At 37.2% G+C, this 20164-nt stretch overlaps 1 protein-coding gene across 2 annotated transcripts in view; it reads left to right on the top strand.

Annotated features, from left to right (window-relative positions):
* Positions 1-19960, top strand: part of CNOT6 (CCR4-NOT transcription complex subunit 6) — a 44999-nt gene extending 25039 nt beyond the window's left edge. Inside the window, exons 4-11 of one of the 2 annotated variants that reach the window (XM_006923240.3) lie at positions 7700-7789; positions 7886-7954; positions 8979-9136; positions 9931-10085; positions 10432-10586; positions 11469-11699; positions 13252-13454; positions 15559-19960. In XM_006923240.3, coding sequence (XP_006923302.1) covers positions 7700-7789; positions 7886-7954; positions 8979-9136; positions 9931-10085; positions 10432-10586; positions 11469-11699; positions 13252-13454; positions 15559-15771 — 1274 coding nt within the window. In that variant the 3' untranslated portion in view covers positions 15772-19960. Of the gene's footprint in view, positions 1-7699; positions 7805-7885; positions 7955-8978; positions 9137-9930; positions 10086-10431; positions 10587-11468; positions 11700-13251; positions 13455-15558 lie in introns of both variants that reach the window. The other variant, XM_006923239.3, reaches the window with a different exon arrangement.
* The last annotated feature ends 204 nt before the right edge of the window (positions 19961-20164 follow it).

Raw genomic sequence — 20164 nt, 5'->3', positions numbered from 1 at the left:
TTTCCAGTGTTTGGTTATTACTGATGAAGCTGCTGTGAACATTCTGTCTACAGGTTATTGTGTGAACATAAGATTCGTTTTAGGATAAATACCTAGGAGTGTGAGTGTTGGGTCATATGTTAGTTTCATGTTTGTTTTTTAAAGAAATTGCCAGACTGTTTTTCCAGAGTGGCTGTACTATTTTACATTTTTGCCAGTAGTAAGTGATCTAGTTTCTTAGCATCCTCACAACATTTGGTGGTGTCAAACTATTTTTGTGTTAACCTTTCTGACATGTGCAGTGATATCTCATTGTTGTATTACTTTGCATTTCCCTGCTGGCTAAAGATATTGAACATCTATCTTTACATGTGCTTATTTATAATCTGTATGTCATCATCTATAAAATATCTCTTCATATCTTTGCCCACGTTCTATCTAATTGTATTTTTTGCTGTTTTACTGTTTAGTATTAGGAGTCCCGTATGTATTCTGGATACAGGGCCTTTGTCAGATGTGTGATTTGCAAATATTTTCTCCCAGTATGTAGCTTATCTTTTCATCCTTTTAACAGGGTGAAAAGATTCCATCATGTGTAAGGGCAGAGATTTCCCCCTCCACACCAGCAAGCAGTTCTAGGACACCAGCTGAGTGTCCTGCAATGCAACTCACTCCTAGTACTACCTACCTGGAGATAGCATCAGATTTCCCAGGTAAAGAGGGCTTAGTGTCCTACAAGACTAATGCACCTTACCCGCACCAAAAAAAAAAAAAAAACTTCAGATGCCAGTCACAAGCCCAGGTTATCACCTGTGTTTCTGATGGACTGGCTGCAGATTGGAGTTTCACTAGTTTACTGCTTTATCATAAACCAGAGACTTGGGAATAGCCAGGTGGTAGAGATGTATAGGGCGAGGTATGGGGAGAGGACAGGGAGCTTCCGAGCCCCTCTCCAGGCACACCGTGCTCGCTTTCTTATTGAATTTCCAAGTTCAAAATGGAGGGTCTCTGAACCCTCTCCTTTAGGGTGTTGATGGAGGCTTCATTGCATAGATAAGATTGATAAATCATTGGCCATTGGTGATTGAGTCAACCCCAGTCCTTTCAGTTGTCAGTTTTTGTTTAAAATATTTTGCAGTTCTGCTCTTTGGTGGATACACTTAGAATTCCTATGTCTTGAGGAATTGACCTTTTAACATGACATATAGGCACTGTCTGTCTCTGGTAATTTTTTGCTTCCTCTGAAATGTACTTTGTCTGATATTAATATAGCCACTTCTGCTTTCTTTTAATATGTATATGATTTATATCTTCATCCTTTTCAGCCTGCTTATATTGTTATATTTGAAGTCTCTTATGGACAACACATTATTGGGTCGTGTTTTAAAATCCACTCTGCCAATCTGTCTTTTAATTGGTATGTTTAGACCATTTATATACTTAATGTAATTATTGATAGGTTAGGGCTTATGTCTGCATTTTATGTTGTTCTCCCTGGGTTTTGTCTTTTTGATTTCATTTTCCTGCCTTCTTGTGGGTTACTTGAACATCTTTTTGTATTTTTATTTTATCTTGTCTTTAGTGTGTCTGAATTATCCATTCGTATCTTTTTTAGTGGTTGCTCTGAGTATTACTTTATATATATATATATATACACAACTTGTCACAGTCTGTTATCATTTTACCAGTTTGAATGAAGTATAGAAATCTTAACTCTCTTTATGACCTTTTATTTTCCTCTTATTTCTGATACAATTTTCTTAAATATTTTCTTTATTTACATTTAGAAACAAAGCAGTGTTACAAAGTAGTTACAAAAAATTTTTAATTGCCAGTGACGATTTAGAAATTTTAAGAGAAGGAAGCCTATTATATTTTTAACCATATTCTTTTTTCTTTCTTCCTCATATTTCAAGGCTCCTTTTATCATTTCCTTTCTGTTTAGGGAATTTCCATTAGTGTTTCTTTTAGGATAGATATACTGGCAACAGATTCTCTTAGTTTTCTGTCATAGAGAATGTCTTTATTTTCCTTCATTCCTTAAAGGTTTGTTTTACTAAATATAGGAATCTAGGTTGAAAAATATGGTGCCATTTTCTTCTGGCCACTGTGGTTTGTGATGAGAAATTAGCTGTTATTCAGATTGTTTTTCCCCTACAGGTAAGGGGTCTCTCTTTCTCTGGCTGTCTTAAAATTTTTTTTGTCTTTAATTTTTAGAAGTTTAATTATGATATGTGGCTTGGTGTGGATTCCTTTAGGTTTGTCCTTTTTGGTTTTATCACCTTCTTAAATCTGTAGGTTTATATTTCTTGCCACATTTGGGAAGTTTCCAGCTATTTCTTTGAGTACTTTTGCAGCCTTGTGCTCTTTGTCCTCTGCTTCCATGACTCTGAGGACATGGACATTAAATGTTTTGCTGTGGTCTCACAGGTCCATGAGGCTCTATTCATTTTTCTTTAGTCTGTTTCCTTTCTGTGGTTCAGATTGGGTAATTTCTATTGTTCTGTATTCTAGTTCACCAGTTCTTTCCTCCGACTCTCTATTCTGCAGTTGAACCTATCCACTAAGCTTTTTATTTCATTTATTCTATTCAGTTTTTTTCTTTCTTTTCTTTTTTAATTTTAATTAATTTCAAGTATATAGTACATTGGTTAGACATCTATATAGTTAGTAAAATGATCCCCTCAATTTCTCCCTCCCTCCCCTGAAACTCCACCTAGCCAATGTATTACTGCTAATTGCATTCCTTATGCTGTGCTTCCCATCCCTGTGACCATCCGTCAGCTACTAATTTGTACTTCTTTAACCCTTCACCCATTCTCCCAGCCCTCCAAACCCCTCTCCCCTCTGTCACCAAATTGTCCACTATATTTGTGGGTCTGTTTTTGATTAGTTTGTTCTTTTTATTCCTTAAATTCCACATGTAAGTGAAATCATATAGTGTTTATCTTTCTCTGCCTGACTTAAATACCTTCTAGATTCATCAAAGCAATATCTTTTTCCATCCTCCTCCTTCTCATATGTAGGGGTCTTGTTTTCTTATCCTTTCAGTCACTCTATCTTTTGGTTGGAGCACTTAATTCTTTTCCATTTAAGATATTTATTGATAGGAGTGTAGTTGTTACCATTCTTTATTCCTGTTTTTGATACATGTTTTTCCTTCTTAAAGAAGTCCCTCCAACATTTCCTGTAATTCTGGCTTGATGGTGATAAATTCCTTTAGTTTATTTTTGTGTAGGAAGCTCTTTATCTGTCCTTCAACTCTAAATGTTAGCTTTGCTGGATAAATTATTCTTGATTGTAGATCCTGGGTCTTCATTCTGTCGAATATTTTTTGCCAAGCTCTTCTGTCCTGCATAGTTTCTTTTGAGAAATCAGCTGCCAGTCGTATGGGTGTTCCCTTATATGTAATTATTTGTTTTTCTCTTGCTGCTTTTAATATTGTTTCTTTTTATTTAATCTTTGGCATTTTAATTATGATGTGTCTTGGTGTGGGCCTCTTTGGATCCCTGATTTTCAGAATCCTCAGCTCTTAGGGTTTTGTGTCCATTTCCTTCACCAGGTTAGGGAAGTTTTCCATCATTATTTCTTCAAACAGCTGTTCAACATCTTGATTTTCTTCACTTACGCCGATCAGACGAATATTTAGAGCCTTAATAGTCTCCCATATCCTCCTTAAATTATTTTTATAGTCTTGGCATCTTTTTCTTGCCATTCTTTCTGAGTATCCTGATTTGCTTTCCTGTCTTCTAGATAGGGCATGTGATCGTTGCCTTTATTCACTTTGTTTATTCCTTTGTTTATTCCATTTATATACTTTTCATCTCAAATGTGTTCTCTATTTCAGGCTGGTTCCCTTTTATAATTTCCATTTCCATTTTTATCTTTTTGTTGGAGTTCTCTACATCTCCCGAAAGTTCATTGAGCATCTTTATAACTAGTGTTTTGAGCTCTGTATCTGTTAGATTACTTGACTCCATTATATCTGGATCTCTGTTCTGTTCTGTCATATGTTTTCTGCTTCTTTGTCTTCCCATTTTGGCTGCCTTTCCATGTCTGTTTCTACGTACTAAGCAAAGCTCCTAGTCTCCCGGTCTTATTAGTGTGGATTTGTAAAGTAGGTGTCCAGTGCCACAGTCTTGAGAGGGGTTCAGCTGCAGGCCAAAATTAGCCCAAGCTTCTACCCCTCCAGAGCCAAGTGTTAAGATTCAGCAAGCAAAATCCACAGATGCTGTGCTTACAGTTGCCTCAAAAGGCCACACCAGAAACCGAGGCCAGCTGCCTCTACGAGAGTCAGCCTCAGCAAAGAGCGCCTGACTCTCTGAAAATACACCTGGATGTGGCTTGGGTGTTGCCCGAGCTAGAGGAGGTGGGGTTTCAGGGAATCTTTTGGGTGGAGCGACCTTTATTATCCAGTTTGATGACATCACGGCAATGGCAGCACTGTGTCCAGCGCACTGGGAGAGGGGAGGGCTCAACAGGGAACAATGGATACTGCCCGCACTAATGTACAGAGCGAGTCTCGCCTAGTCCTCACTCTGACAGTGTCTCCTTGTAAATCCCTGGTACCCCATGTGCACAGCTGACTCAGCACTGCAGGTCTGTCACCACGAAAATCCACTCACAGACACTGCCCCTTTAAGAGGCTCCCGCCGCTGTTGCAGCCTCCATCTCACTCAGCTGCTTGAGACTGGGCAGCCCCGCATCCTCGCCCGTCATACCTTCTGCCGTTGCAGGGTGATTTCTCGGATTTCTCCGTAGTTGTATGGCTTGTTCATCTAGATCTCAGGCGATTTTTCCTTGCTGCCGCTCCTTATTTCTGTCACAACTTTGATTTGATTGCCAGAGGGATGAATAGAGCTTCTATCATGTACGCCATTTTTTTTCCTCCTCATTCTTCAGTTTTAATATTTCCATTTGTTTTTATGTTTTGTTTATTCGTCAAATGTTTCTTTTTCTTTGCTATTTTTTCATTTATTCAGGCATGTTTGTAATTTCTCACTGAAGCATTTTTATCATGCTTGCTCCATTTTGATCAAATCATTCTAATGTTTCTGTCATCTCAACATTGAAATCTTTTACTTATCTTTTTCCATTCATTTTGAAATCTGGTTCTTGGTATAAAAAGTGATTTTCACTTGAAACGACATATTCACTTTATGCTGTGAAACTAGACCTTGTTCAAATCCTGTTTTGACTGGCTTTCTCTAACACTGCATTGAGAGGGAAAGCAGGCACTGTCTCCTTACGGCCAAGGGAGGCAAGAGTTCAGGTTCCCCTTCGCCTCTCTTGACACCTGAGAGTCAGCTGGGTGGAAGTAGCAATTTTGGCTTTCTGTGAGGTTTCCACAGTTACCTCATTGAGGTGATTTTGTGGTAAAAGTCTTGACCCCCCTCGCCTCCACTGACATCATGCCCAGAAGGGGAGCAGAGGGCACCTCATTACTGGGGGTAGAGGTAGAAGTCGAGGTCCGCCCCTCATGGTCTCCCCTGCCGCCACAGCGTGGAGGAGGAGGTCTTACTGCCTGGAGTGGGTAGAAGTCCCAGCTGCCTGCTGGGCCTTCTCTGACACTGCCCCACTGCAGAGTTGGGGTGCCTCCTTCCTTCCTCACCAGGGTGGAAGTCTGGGCTCCCTGCTTATCAGCTTTTGCTGACGTGGGTAGAGATGGCACTACATGTGTTTCTTTGGTGTTTAGCTGGAGCAGAGCTTTTATTATCTAAAGGTTTTGTCTTGTTAGGCTGGCCTTTCTTGGTCTTTTGGCTTTTGTCAGGATTTTTTTCCTGTACCCATTGGTGTTCCATGTTGCTGGCTTCCTTGGCTCCATGTCTAGGATACAGGAGGCAAAAAGTAAACCCAAGGAATTCATCACCACATTATTCCTCAGGTCCTGAGGTTTCTCTCTAGCCATTACGCCTTCTCAGAACATCTCAGTCCTACATATGTTTACACATGAGGTACAGGGCTTTAGTGTTACTTAGTAGGAGGAATAGGGAAGAGTGTGTCTGCTCCATCTCTCCAGAAGCAAGTCTCGTATTCACTTCCATTCCTTACTTCTGGTAACTCAGTTTTATGTTTTAATTCCAGAATTGTGTTGTTTTGTTAACTTTACCCTATGTATGTTATTTTTCCAGGCGTCGAATAGCAGATTAATTTTTAAATTTAAAGGAATTCCAAAAAGCAAGCAGACATTGGAGGAAATACACCATTTGGCCTCAGCTGCATTTATTAGAGTCATAAATAGATGTTTGTGTTTGGAGATGGTTTTTAATTTATAAAGAAGGATCTTAGAAGGGAGGATTGCATAGTTATAAGTAGTCAGTGGTAGCCTTTAAATATTTTTGCACTAGAAAGTAATAAAAAGATAGCATGAGTGTAGGTCTAGTTAGAATGGGCTGCTTCCCTGGTACTGAGAAACTTTTGTTTGACTTCATTTTCTCAAAGGGTTCCGGTAACTTTCAGGTTATGACTGTACCTGTCTCATAGGATTGTGGTTAATAAAAATTTCAGGACTTTGGTAGCTATCAAGAACTATACACATGTGAGGGTATGATGCTATTGTAACTTGTCTTCCCGCAGAGACATACTTTGTACTTATAGGAGCACATTTTCACTTTTATAATTCTTAGAATCTTAGAATCTTAAACAAGATCTTAAAGATTAATTAATGTAGCTATTCTTTTCATCCGTGTAATTCTGCTGTTACAAAGGATGCTCTACTACCTCACAGGGCAGGGTATCTCATCTTAAATAGTTCTATCTACCAAACTCTTCTGTTCTGTGCTGGCTTTCCTATTAGATACTACTCTTTGATCCTCATTCTGCCATTCGAGTCTAGTCTTTTATAAGAGAATAAGAAGGAACCACTTTTCTCTGGGCTGTGATCATTCTTATAGTCCATATCGTTTTGGGGGGGGGGGCAGGGCATGGTTTTAGCCAAAAAAATTCATTTTAGCTCCCTTCTTCAATCTGTAGAATTTATTAGTCCTTGAAGTGGAGTGATGGTGGCATTCAAAACAACACACACCACTTGTGCAGCATGGATGAGAACTGTTAAAAATAGTATACTGTACTGTTTTTTCTCACATGTACGTAAGAAGTCCTTCTGAGAGGATCGAGACCCTTATAGATACATATAAATCATTGCTTTTGCTTTCATTATTGGCACTTACAAAACAGTTATTGAATTTACAGATGGCTCACAGCCTTGGAGTTTTCCCCCTTCTTTAGTGACTTAATCTTATACTAAGTCTGACCCATCTTATTACTTTATTCAGTTGAATTTTTAAAAATCTAAGTCCTAGGCTACATTTGTCATTAGGAGGTTTTTTGTAAGCTTGGTTGTATTCTTAAATTTTGGTTCTCTGATTTATTATATTGACTGTTATTGTTCTGTTGTCCAGTCCTTCCCACTCTCCTCCAATCCAGTTTTGCTTGCTTCGGACCTTCAGTAGAACGTTGATGAGGCAGGGCACTGTTAAACATCTTGTACAGCGATATCAGCCCGTTAATTAATAAGCGTTGGTTACCTCTATAGAATGAGTATAAATCATTTTTACTCTTCACACCAAAATCTGAAAAAATATTTTCTCTAGTTTGGTATGTTATTAATAACTCTGTATATTGTTTTTAGATGATCTGATAATTTTGGTATATTTTTAAATTTTGAAATATTTTAGTACTTGTTTTGGTTTCATTTTACCTATTTTAAAAATATTTCCAGGAAATCCACTTACCCAGGATATATTGAACCTCTATCTAGAACCAGATGGAACAAGAAGGCTACTGAACTATTTGCTTGATAATTTGGCAGGTACTGCAAAAAGAAGTAAGTGGTCATTTGTTTAAACCATTTTTTAAGGAAGACATATAAGAATATTGCTTAATTTTGTGCTTCATATTCAACTAGTTTCAACAGAACAGCCACCGCCAAGATCTTGGATTATGTTACAAGAACCAGATAGAACAAGGCCAACTGGTTGGTAGCCTTATTTTTTAACTCTTATATTTACTTGGTCTTTATAAACCTAACAGTATTGGCGGCATGTTTTAGATTATGGGCAGTGTTGCAGTGGAGTGCTTATGGCTGATTCGGTTTGGGATATAATAAAGACTTAATTCTTGTTCACCTAGTATGCCATAGAAAGTATGCTATCGAGCAGTGCTTCTCAGTGAGAGGTGATTTTATCCCCCAGGGGACATTTGGCAATATCTGGAGACTTTTTTTGATTGTTACAACTAGAGGAAGTGCTACTGGCATCTCAGGGCTTGAGATCAGAGATGCTGCTAAGCATCCTACCACGCATAGCACAGCCCCCCACAACGAAGAATTTACCCACCCTCAGTGTCAGTAGTGGCACTTTGAGAAACCTTGCTATAAAGTGTTGATCAAATTCAGTTATAGTGAATATACGAAAAGCTTTTTATATTAGAGATTTCCAAAGCATATTTGATACTATAAAATTGTAAGATAGCTGAAACACTTACTTGGGAGAGAAATTGAACTAATGACTTCTAATCAACTTAAATTGTTTGAAAATAGTTTGAGAACTTCTGTGATATGTGTAACAGTATTTGGCCTGTGATACCCTTTCCTTTCTTATGAATTAATAATCATTGCTCTATAGAAGAAAACTAGACATGCCTATTAAGAAAAATGCCTATCAGGTTTCCACATTCTATGGTAACGATTGGTGAAGTGTCAGAGGAAGCCCAGAAATGAGGAGGCCTGGTCTTCAAGGCTGAGGAGGGCTCAGGATCTTAGTCTTTTAGCTTCCAAACCTTTTATGCACACCTCTGCAGCAGATCCACACTATTTCATAACTCGTTCATATATCTGTCCTTCTCTATTCGACTTTATTTATATCCACCATGTCTGACATATAGTAGCTTTTCAATGAATAGATATTGAATAATAAAGTCAAACTTAGCATTCAAGTGAAGACTATTGTGGTGTTTTTTTCTGCCACGTGTGTGAATAAGTAAAGTTATCTTTCCTACAGCCTTGTTTTCTGTCATGTGCTATAATGTTCTTTGTGATAAATATGCGACCCGGCAGTTATACGGCTACTGTCCATCATGGGCACTAAACTGGGACTACAGGAAAAAGGCCATTATTCAAGAAATCTTGAGCTGCAACGCTGATATCATAAGTCTTCAGGTAAGTAACAGTATTTGTTTAAATTGTACTAACGCCCCAGCATTGATAAAGCAAAGAGCAACCTGCAAATGGGTTACATTGACACATTTGACGTCCTACCTTTAACAGTCTTAAAATACTGGCTTTTTCTGTTTTGAGTGAGTCCTGGGAGCATTCCTACCTGCTTTACTCTGCAGCCCTATGCTGCCAAATTAAGCAAATGGGTTAAGCTGGGTTTTAAGCATTTGCTATGACGGCTAAATACTCACCTTTCACTCTCTAATGCCCCTGCACACTATTTTTGAATCGGGCAGCAGTGTTACTGAAATTGTGGCATTTTCAAGGTATGATTTTTCTTTACCACCAGAGGTAATAGAATAATTAGGGCATAGTGGAAAGAGCATTGAACCTGGGTGCTCAGTAACTTTGGGTTCTCAGTCAACTTTCATAACTTACATGATCTTGGGCAAGTCATTTTCCCACCTGGCCTGAAATTATGATCTATGAAGTTCCTTCTACCTCTCTGATTTTTGTTCCACATCAGTTCTAAAATGTAAGGAAATACACATGCATAGAGCTGTGTGTCTCACCAGTCATGACTCTTAAACAACAAAGAATTGACATTGTCAGCTGATATCTATCTAATGACAAGTAGCTATTCTGATTGGTTTCAGATAAATTACATCGAAAAGATACTGCATTCTTTATTCTGCAGATTAGTCTTTTGAAATGATTTTAAGCTCTCAAACTATAAAGTTAATGCATAGGACTGATTTTTGTCTTATGAAATAACATTGCTGTTTACAATTTTTCAGGAGGTTGAAACGGAACAGTATTACAGTTTTTTTCTGGTAGAACTGAGAGAACGTGGCTATAATGGATTCTTTAGTCCTAAATCTAGAGCTAGGACAATGTCAGAACAAGAAAGAAAGCATGTTGATGGCTGTGCAATATTCTTCAAGACAGAAAAGTAAGTCATCTTATTTTTTAAAAAAATGTTCCCTATTTGCAGATTGGGGACCAAGGGTATGAGATACTGTATTATTATTTACAAATTACAAGATGGAATATTCCAACACAAAACCTAAACAGAAGATGACTACATTATCTTAAGTTGTGAAAGTATTCGTATCAGTAATAGCCTGAGAACAACTTTTAAAGGCTGTGGGAAGCTTGGTGTTAAGTGTGGAGGATTTCCATGTGATATACATGCCATCACATCTGTTAAGGAAGTTTGAGAAAACTACATTTCCCTCAAAGCTACTATCCTTGTGTTCCCAATTTTAAGTTTGTGTCTGTTTTTGTTTTTGTTTTAGATTTACTTTGGTTCAGAAACACACTGTTGAATTTAATCAGCTAGCAATGGCAAATTCTGAAGGATCTGAAGCTATGCTGAACAGAGTCATGACAAAAGATAACATTGGAGTTGCAGTACTGCTAGAACTTCGAAAGGAGTTGATCGAAATGTCATGTGAGTGACCTTTTCACCTTCTGTAAAATTGACCTCCAAAATTTGATAGAAAACAGAAAATTAGTTATATAATAACGGTCTTGTCTAACACCTGAAGAAACTCAGAATTTAAATTTTTTCTAAAATATCATATCTCATTTTCTCTACCACAAAGCTAAAGATGAGAAAGCATTGTCAAGAAAAGTTTTGAAATCTTGACAGGCATAAAGTCAAAGAAGAAAAGTTTTTTTGCTCCCAAGAATTTTTCAAATAAAAGAAAATTTCAAGTAAATATTAGTTAAAATAACTGCTTAGAAAGAACTTCATGCACGTCTATAATTTCTTAGCAATAATGATATTCTGTAAGCTAACTTCTCTTCCTGATCTATTTGTTATGACCGTTTTAAAGGTCTTGAGTTTTGGAGAAATCGACCACTTATTTCATATTAAAAAGTATATTTAGAGTGACCATCATGAAATTTCTGTCACTTGAGGAACAGTTGGAACTGGGGATATTTAACCTGAAGAATAGAAAAGATGAAAGGTGGAACTTAATGACTTTCTTAAATATATCTAAGGCAAAGGGTATAGATTTAATTTTGCGAGACTCGATTTAGTATATCTAAACTAACACAAGAAGTTTCAAAGGAGACACAAGTAGAATGGGCTGTCTTTGATCAAGTAATGAATACCCAGTGCTGGAAGTACACAACCTGAGGCTTTGATGTCTCTTTCTCAGGTTTCTTATAGGGTAGATTATCAGATGGGAGGGTGTTCAGTAAATGTTAGGGTCCTTTTATATTTCCAAGACTCTGAGATAGTACTTGCTTTCAGACCCTGTAAGAATATGTGAGCTGATAGGTGGGTTTTGTCTGTTGGGTTTTTTTGTTTTATCTTATGTAGCTGGCAAGCCGCATCTTGGAATGGAAAAACAGCTTATTCTCGTGGCTAATGCACATATGCATTGGGATCCTGAATACTCTGATGTGAAGTTGGTTCAGACAATGATGTTCCTCTCGGAAGTGAAAAACATTATTGATAAAGCCTCACAAAGCCTCCAGTCTAGTGTATTGCGAGAATTTGGAAATATTCCACTGGTGTTGTGTGCAGATCTTAATTCTTTGCCAGACTCTGGTAAGAAAAGAATGTTAGTTTATATAGAATGCTTTTTGACTGTATTGTTTTTGTAATGTATTGTTTTTGATAATTCAAAATTATCAAATTTAGTGAAAACAGGAATTCTTTTTGTAGTGGCAGCTGTGAGAATTGGGTTTAAAAATATTTGTGTGTGGAACAGGGGGACCATTTTGAAAGTGAAATGATATTATGAAAACCTCAAGAAGGACATTAATCATCTTCAATAAACACATAATTGATAACCTGAAATAACTCATTAAAGAACATGTAATCATATTTCATTATCTCAGGTCACGTATAATCCAGACTCTGAAAGTGTTTTAAGATAGCTTCTTTGAGATTTCCAGCATGTGGTAATATAATCCAGTTTAAATTTGACCATATATTATAGGATCTCAAATTTTGGTGGGCTTGCTTAGAAAAATATACATCAGATAGAAATTGAGATCCTTCATTTACACAGATCAGGCAAGTGATTTTAACAAAAAACAGGAATTTTAATTTTTATCACAAAGTGGAATACAGAAAGCTTATTCTTGAGTACTTTTTCCATTGATGGTACCATGAACAAACTAGCCCTTGTAATATCAAAACTATTTCTTCATTTTTGTATTTCAACTCCTGTTTATACTTTTTCATACTCTTCCTTGGACTTGCTTGCATGCATGCATGAGCACATGCACGCACACCTTCGGAATGGTTAAATTTAGTAGCACATCACCACCATTGTGGTAGATGGGAGCCATTAATAGATAGAAACAATGTTAGAATTTATTTTCAGGGGGAAATAAAGGTATCTAAAATCCATAATTCCTTAGTCTGTCTCATCAAGCTGTCTGGGATTACTGCTAGGAAGCAGTTGAGGGTTATCATCTGTCAGTTTTTCTCCATATTTTCTACCCTCTGTTTAGCTACAAAGTATCTGAGGAGCAAAGAGAGACTTATCAAATCATAGAGATCTTAAAACCCATTTCAGCATTGAAAGTATTTTAATAGTACACAGGAAGGAAAATGTCCAACCTTGCCAACTAATTACATGAAAAAAATTTTTAAATGTTTGCAGAGCCCATCTTATGCTTAGGGAATTGGGAAGATTGTGTCCAAGGCTGGTGAACTTGCTCTGTGACTAAATCAAACGTGTAATTCTCCTAGAATAAGTAGAAACCTACATACTAAGATACTGATTGTGGTGGTAATTCTTTTTAAAAGTAGAAACAGCCTGAATTTAAAAAAACAAAAAACAAAAACTAGTTTAACAAATATTGTACACCAGTCCTGCCTGTTATTATGCTACAATTTAAAAAAGGTAGTTGAGAAGACACATAAGTTCATGCGATATAGTAAAGCAAATATAAAATACTCAATATACTTTCATTAAAGCCATGTAAAATGGATTTAGACAAGTCCTGACAAATGTAAGAAGTTTTAGAAAGTGGGAATGTTTTAGAAATTGTGGCATAAAACTACTTACTGTTGAATTATCTTTTTATGTTTTGTACAGTGACTATTATACGTGAGAATGACAAACATTCATTTCTTTTCATTCTAGGTGTTGTAGAATATTTGAGCACTGGTGGAGTAGAAACAAACCATAAAGACTTTAAGGAACTGAGATACAGTGAAAGTCTTACGAACTTCAGCTGTAACGGGAAAAATGGGACAACCAATGGGAGGATCACTCATGGTTTCAAGTTAAAGAGTGCCTATGAGAGTGGCCTGATGCCTTACACAAATTACACGTTTGATTTCAAGGTGGGTTTCGAAATGGATAAACATTTAAATTTCCATTTTTTTAAAGAGGGTCTTGTTACTTTGTCATACGTGTTTAGACTGGAATTAGGACTTCTCGAATTATTTGACAGCTCTATTCTTTTATTACTTTTCTATAGAATTCCATGGGGTTGGAATTCTATAGATACCTGTTAGAATCATTTCCAGGGTAATAAATCAGATGAAATAATAATAGTAAATCCTGAGTTGACCGTTGTCAGCTGTTGGGGCAATTATGTTTCTTGTAGGCTTATTGCCAGCAGCTGGTAATGCAGCACCACATTGCACCAGGCCCGCAAGTAACATTTTTGTCAACATCGTTTCATTATAATGTTGATAAAAGGCCATAGGAACTTACTTTTGTTTATGTCAAGGAGCCTATGGTAAAATTGGCTTCATTATACATAGCTTTACTTAAAGTCACAGAACTGTGGACGCCATTAAGTGAGGACTTCCCTATATCTAATTTGCTGTCATTTGGGCTAAGGTGTTTTGTCTCTCATTATGTTAATTTAACTAAAACTGTACTCCTTGAGTGCCAAATGTGGTTTATTATTGGCCATTTTAAAATTGTTAAAATATATTTATACGCCTTCTTGCACAATGAACAGCTTACAATGTGGATGGACCCTTTCCTTAATGATTCTCTTTATTTTTGATATTGGTAGTTGTTTAGGGCTTGTGTTCAACCATCCTTTTTAGCCTCCTTTTGCCTTGATGCTCTCTTCAATCCTGGTTTTCCAGGTCTGACCTGCTGGAAAAATAATGGGTCAGGTTAGATTGTCTGCTATAGTGCAAATTCTGGTGTTAACTGGTTCTTAAATTTGGAGAGGAGGGCATTTTAGACTAGAGAAACTATTGGAAACTATGGTAATTTTTTATTTGACTTTGGAGGATCCCCAGTACTGTAGATAATGACTTAAACCTGAGAACAGAAGAATTTGTCAGGTCATAGAGAGGCTGGAGCACACTCTGTGGAAGACTGACGTGTGGGTGCCAGAATAACCAGAGAGGTAGAGGAAAGCAGAACAGTGTAGGTGCTTCGCTGCCAAGGAAAGCGGCCTTTCAGGAGAGGAGTGGGTGGTAGGCATCAGGTGTGCAGTGAGGGGTGCGCGTCGCTGGAGCGCTGAGCAGAGAGGCTAGAACACAGGGGCTGAAAGGTGACTGAGCAACAAGGTGCTGAGCACCAACTCTGCGGCTCTTAGTCTGAGCAGACTGAAGAGGAAGTGAGGCTGGTAACCGAGAGGCGAAAGAGATTAGGGTTTTTTTCTCTTGTTCTTGTTGCTGAGACAGAGATAGGAAGAAGACATTGAATGTGCTTAAATACTCCTGGCCATGAGCATCTGGAGAAGGAGCATCTGAAGTCACAGGGAGGACAGGGCAAACCAGGAGATGCCTAGCTGTGTGCCAGATGCTGCACCTGAGTGCTGTTGAAGACATGCAGGGTGGAGACATCTCAGCCCTCCTAGAGCTCACTGCAGTGGAGGAGACAGGTCTCGAGCGCATAAATGAGTATGTAGCGGGGCGTGCATCAGCAAGGGAAGAGAATCGGAGATGTAGGAGGTATCACATGGGTGACAAAGGTCTTAGGAAAGTTCGAACTCAACACTTGAAGGTTGAGAAGGAATGAAGCAGATGATAAGAAGAAAATGTTTCAGGCAGGAGTACAGCACGTGTGGAAGCCCTGAGGCAGGAGAGAGACTGGAACGTACAAAGAATGTACCCCAGTTCACCCCCCTCCCCCCCAGTCAAAGGGCTAGTATGGCAAAGGGCTGCAGTAAACAAGCAAAGTGGCACAGATTAAGTGAAGAGGGAGAAGCAGAGACCATAGGAGCCTTTAGGGCTCATTAAAAATTCTGAAAAGATCTAGGTAGAAGGAAGAGTGAATTTACCATCCCTTAACCTTTTTCATTCTGCAAGATTAGACATTTGGGGAGCCCTCTGGTTTACGTACTGCCTGTTCCGACACACTAGTAAGTCCCTTTGTTTAGCAGACATGGCTGTAAGGGCATGTCTCGAGAGCTCTCAGTATTTCAGTGTTATCTTATATGGAGGTCTTGTCTTTTTTTTTCCTTCTGTTTTTCAGGGTATAATTGACTACATCTTCTATTCTAAGCCTCAGCTGAACACATTAGGCATCTTGGGACCTCTGGACCACCACTGGCTAATTGAGAATAACATCAGCGGCTGCCCACATCCGCTCATCCCCTCCGACCACTTCTCACTTTTTGCACAACTGGAGCTCGTGCTGCCTTTCCTGCCCCAAGTTAACGGCGTCCACCTCCCTGGCAGGAGGTAGTCAGGTATCTTCAGAGGATGACCTCAGTTTCACCTATAAACTCATTTAAAAAATCTGAATATAGGGAGTGAGGGATGGCCACTAGGGATTTTTTTTTAATGATGATTTGAGTTTTTAATCTGATTATTTGATAAGGATATAGTTTGAAAGCCAGGTGCTAGCAACAGACAAATTCTGAGCCCAACATGCTTTATATACTGTTAGACAGGGATTGGTGTGTTTACACCTATCTTTAATTTGTTACAAGTAATTTTCCTGTTTCTTCTATCCGATATAATATTTTCATGCCTTGAAATAGGAAAATGTTTGAACAGCATATTCTCTTTGCACAGAAATCTGTAGCACTACTTTTTTGAGGCCAGTAATAACATCCAGAGACCATTCATCCAGACTTTACTCCCTCCTTTTTCAGACATGTTTGTAAAATATAGAATTTGAATTTAGCCTTTATGATTGTATATGATCCACAGAAGACCTGATTTATGAAATTTTGTACTAAAATATCAGATTTGGAAATGATTGTATTGTAAACTAAGGCTAAGTTTTTTTACCTGTTTCATGTGTTATAAAGGCCAGCTTGTAAAAGAAGTTGCAACGGACTTTCTCTGCTGATGATTTGCACTGTTAGGGTTTTGTTGGCCCTTTTGTACTACTTTATTTTTAAATTGCGAACATTGCTTTTTAAATCTGTTTAAAGCTTCAGATATTTTTTCGGGACAGAGGCAACTTATCCATGAATCCTGGGTTTTTATGAAAACTATCTTATCTACCAGGACAGATAAGCTGAGCAGTGAATGATCTGTAGGCATTTATGGACTGAATGTAATGGTTGCTATATGTACATTCTGATATTTTTAAATCTTTAACTTTTTTAAGTTAAACAAATTACAGCTGCTTAGGTACAGCTTTTTAACTCCTTTTGAGACACGTCCTGTCCTATCTCCACTGTGCCTGCCTAAATTTGTTCTCACCAAGCACTGCCTGTGCATGCAGAGAAAATCTGTGCATCCTCTTTTATATTTTTTAAATACTGTTTAACATTTGTGAGAATTTTATGAAAATGCTTTTGTATGAGCTGTGGCTTTTTTCCATTGTGAAGCATTGAATATCACATTTTGGAACCTGTACGTAGGGTGGACCCCTGGGTCTTTGCTCACCAGACCCAAGCACTGCTTCTTGGTGTCACTGCACAGTGCTGTCACCCAGAATACTACTATCATGTGAATTTTTTGTTTTCCATGTATTCCTTAGTTTCCATGTTTTTTTTAATCATTCCTTTTTTTAAAAAAGTAATTTTCCATTTATGAAGCAGTATAAATGAGATGTATTTTCAAAACAGGTCCCTAAGACAATTCTTCAGATCATTTTTAAAGTGACTAAGTCATTTTAATGTGTCAACCAAGATAAAAGTTATATTGTACCCTGTGTATTGTGCCCATAGTGCCATTAGTCGATTAGAGATTAAAGCCCGTTTTAACTTTGCAAAGTCAGTTTGTATATATTCTGGTCTCATTCATTCATTCTTGTCTCAAAAATCAAATGAATTCAGTGGGAATGTGGTCCAGCTGCTTTTGTTTCAACTGCAGGCAGGGGAGCAAAAGGACACCATGTGAGCATTAAGAAAAAAATTGTTGAATGTTAACAATTTTTATACATAGAATGAGTCATTTTGGATAATGACTTAAAATTTTATGAAAAATGTTTAGCACTTAAATGTGCTTATTCTGTTTTTAAGAGAAAATAAAATTTACATACTGTTTTAATAAATGATTTTTTTTCTTTTAAAAATATTCTCCAAAAGGTTTTGATCTTGAATCTTTGTCTGGGACCTGGTTTCTCCTTTGAGGTTTTGTTTTTTTGTTTTTAGATTTTTGTTGTGGTGGATTTTTATTTTTTGCTTTTTGTTTAAGTTGTGCTGACACCAAACACATCCAGTTTATAATCAGTACTTTGGAAAGCTGGTATTATTGATGTAGAACCAATGCATAACTTTTGATGGGGTTTTTGTTTTATTTTATTTTATTTTATTTTTTTGTAAAGTGTGAATAAAAGGTGTGTTTACTCATTTTTCCTAAACACTGTGTTGGTAAATGTGCATCATGACAGTTTCCAGCGAGCGCGAGCTGGGGCTGGTCGGGCTGATGAGACAAAGGAACTGCTTTTCCTCCAATCTGTATTATGTGATAAGTCCAGGGAGCTTTATGGAAGAGGGAGGGGAGCGGCACTTACTCATTTTGCATTTGTTAGTGGAGGATGTATTCTTTTCATAGATGCTGGAACTAGAGTGCACTTGTTAGATGCTAAAGGTTTGAGCTTTACAGAAAATGTTTTCACCTGTACTTGTTGTTGTCTGCAATATATTTGAATTCGGGGGCAGGATAGTAAGATATAATGGCCTGTTATGTCTTGAAAATATTTGCTCTTGCCTCTTCTAGGCATACTGCATTCTGTGGGTCAGTTTGAACAGCTTCTCCACCTTACTGAGATAGTGAGAAATTGAACCAAGAGTGGAGATTTACAACTATAACCTTCAAAAGAGAAATATTTTGGGTCTCCAAAACAGACTGTGATACTTTTGTTAAGCAGGTTTTTGTGTTTTAAATACTTCTGTGTTCTGAAGAATTTCCAATAATCCATAATCTCTAAATGCAATAAAAACTAGTGTATTTTCACAGGATAGATTTTTTTTTTCCAAAAGTTCTGTAACAAATACATTTAATGTGGTGTTGCCATAATGTAATATCAGTGTTCTTGCTGGGTAAATCCATCTTATGAATGTTTTACAGAAAATTTGGGATATGTTTTCTGTTTTAATGATTAGAAATTTGGAGGCACTCAATTCCTTGTTGTAAATCTCTTGAAGTACAGTTTACCATATAAGTGGGAATTATTTATGCTTTGAGATTTTAAATTATGTTCATCAAAATTAACTTATGGCATAATTTAAACTAAAGTTGTAGATATAAAATGTTGATTGCAACTTTAATTGTCCTAGAAGTTAGGCAAGGGACATCTCCAAGAAATGTGTTTTTATTTTTACCTGATTTGGTGACAGCCAAGAAAACTTTTTTTGAGTTAGCACTTTGAAACCTAAGGACATTATTAAATTGGGTGGAATGCACTTCTAAATGTTGAAATTAAAACTTTGAAGCTCTTCTGATATTCAGGGTTTCAATAATAAATTCCTGTTTTAATATTCCATATTGTACTATTTAAACTCATGGGATTTGTTTCTATAGTGACTTTTAGGTTTTGGGGTCATGTCATATAAGGACAAAGCCAACCTACGCAGAACAGTTACAGTAGTTTGTTCTTTTGATGAACCAATCGGCTTACCCAGTACAAATGCTGCAGATAATTCAAAGAACACCTTCAGCCAGTGTTTCACCCCACTCAGAAACAGTATTTCAAGATGTTCACTTTGTTCTTCTCTTTTGGTTACATACATTTTAATAACCGGTATGTTGAAGTAGTATCTAAATTAATAGAATATTTAGTTTTAATTCACAGTACATTATATTGTGTAATGCACTGGACTAACTTTTGTTTACCATTCATGTAACAAAACCCAGCACATTATCTGCACTAAGCTCAAAGAATGTCGCATTTGCCTAGGCAGCTCTTTGATAAGGGTAACGGGAAACTGAATATGTACCTATGGACTGGAGGTGACAAGGGCTTTTACTGTTCTTTTCAGTGGAACCTTCTTGGTGAAATTGTAACTAGCTAGTATTATATTTATATACAGGGTCTCTTTTCTTTACCGATGTATTTTCCTACTCATAGCCAACCAATAAATTCAATATCTGTTTCAAATATTTTAAAAGTGTAATTTGTATAGCTGTAGTACTGAGTGAGGTTTGAGAAAAATGAGTGTTAATTAGCAGAGCACATACTAAAATTCTGAGTCATCTGGGACAGGGTTATAACTTACCCTTTGAAAGGGACGAGTGATTGGGGGACAGGGCCGTGGTGTTGTAGAAATATGTAAACCTGAGGGTTTCTGCGCCAGCTGTGTTATTCTATGTAAGACTCACGTCTTTGCCAAAGTTTGGTTTTATATTTAGGCAACTGATGGTCCTTTTGCATTTAGGGTTGTCATTACCATATACCTCATGGTGAGCTCATATGTCTTCCGTCTTTTGGACAGAGGTTGACGTATTTTAAATAAATGCTTTTAAATACAGTAGCAAACATTGTGTTGGTGGGGTCCTGCCAAGTTATTGAGTGTTTTACTTGTTATATGTATGTTGTATTGTATATATAATCTTTAAAAACGAGAGACTTCCCAACTCTTCAGGATATTAACTCCATCTGATTTTTAGAACCTACTTCTATAACAAATAAATGTAAAATTTTATATAGATGCTGGAAAATTTATTTAAAATCGGAA

The sequence above is a fragment of the Pteropus alecto genome, unplaced genomic scaffold, assembly GCF_000325575.1.
Source record: "Pteropus alecto unplaced genomic scaffold, ASM32557v1 scaffold78, whole genome shotgun sequence".
Lineage (NCBI taxonomy): Eukaryota > Metazoa > Chordata > Mammalia > Chiroptera > Pteropodidae > Pteropus > Pteropus alecto.
This window is presented reverse-complemented; position numbering and strand designations above follow the sequence as displayed.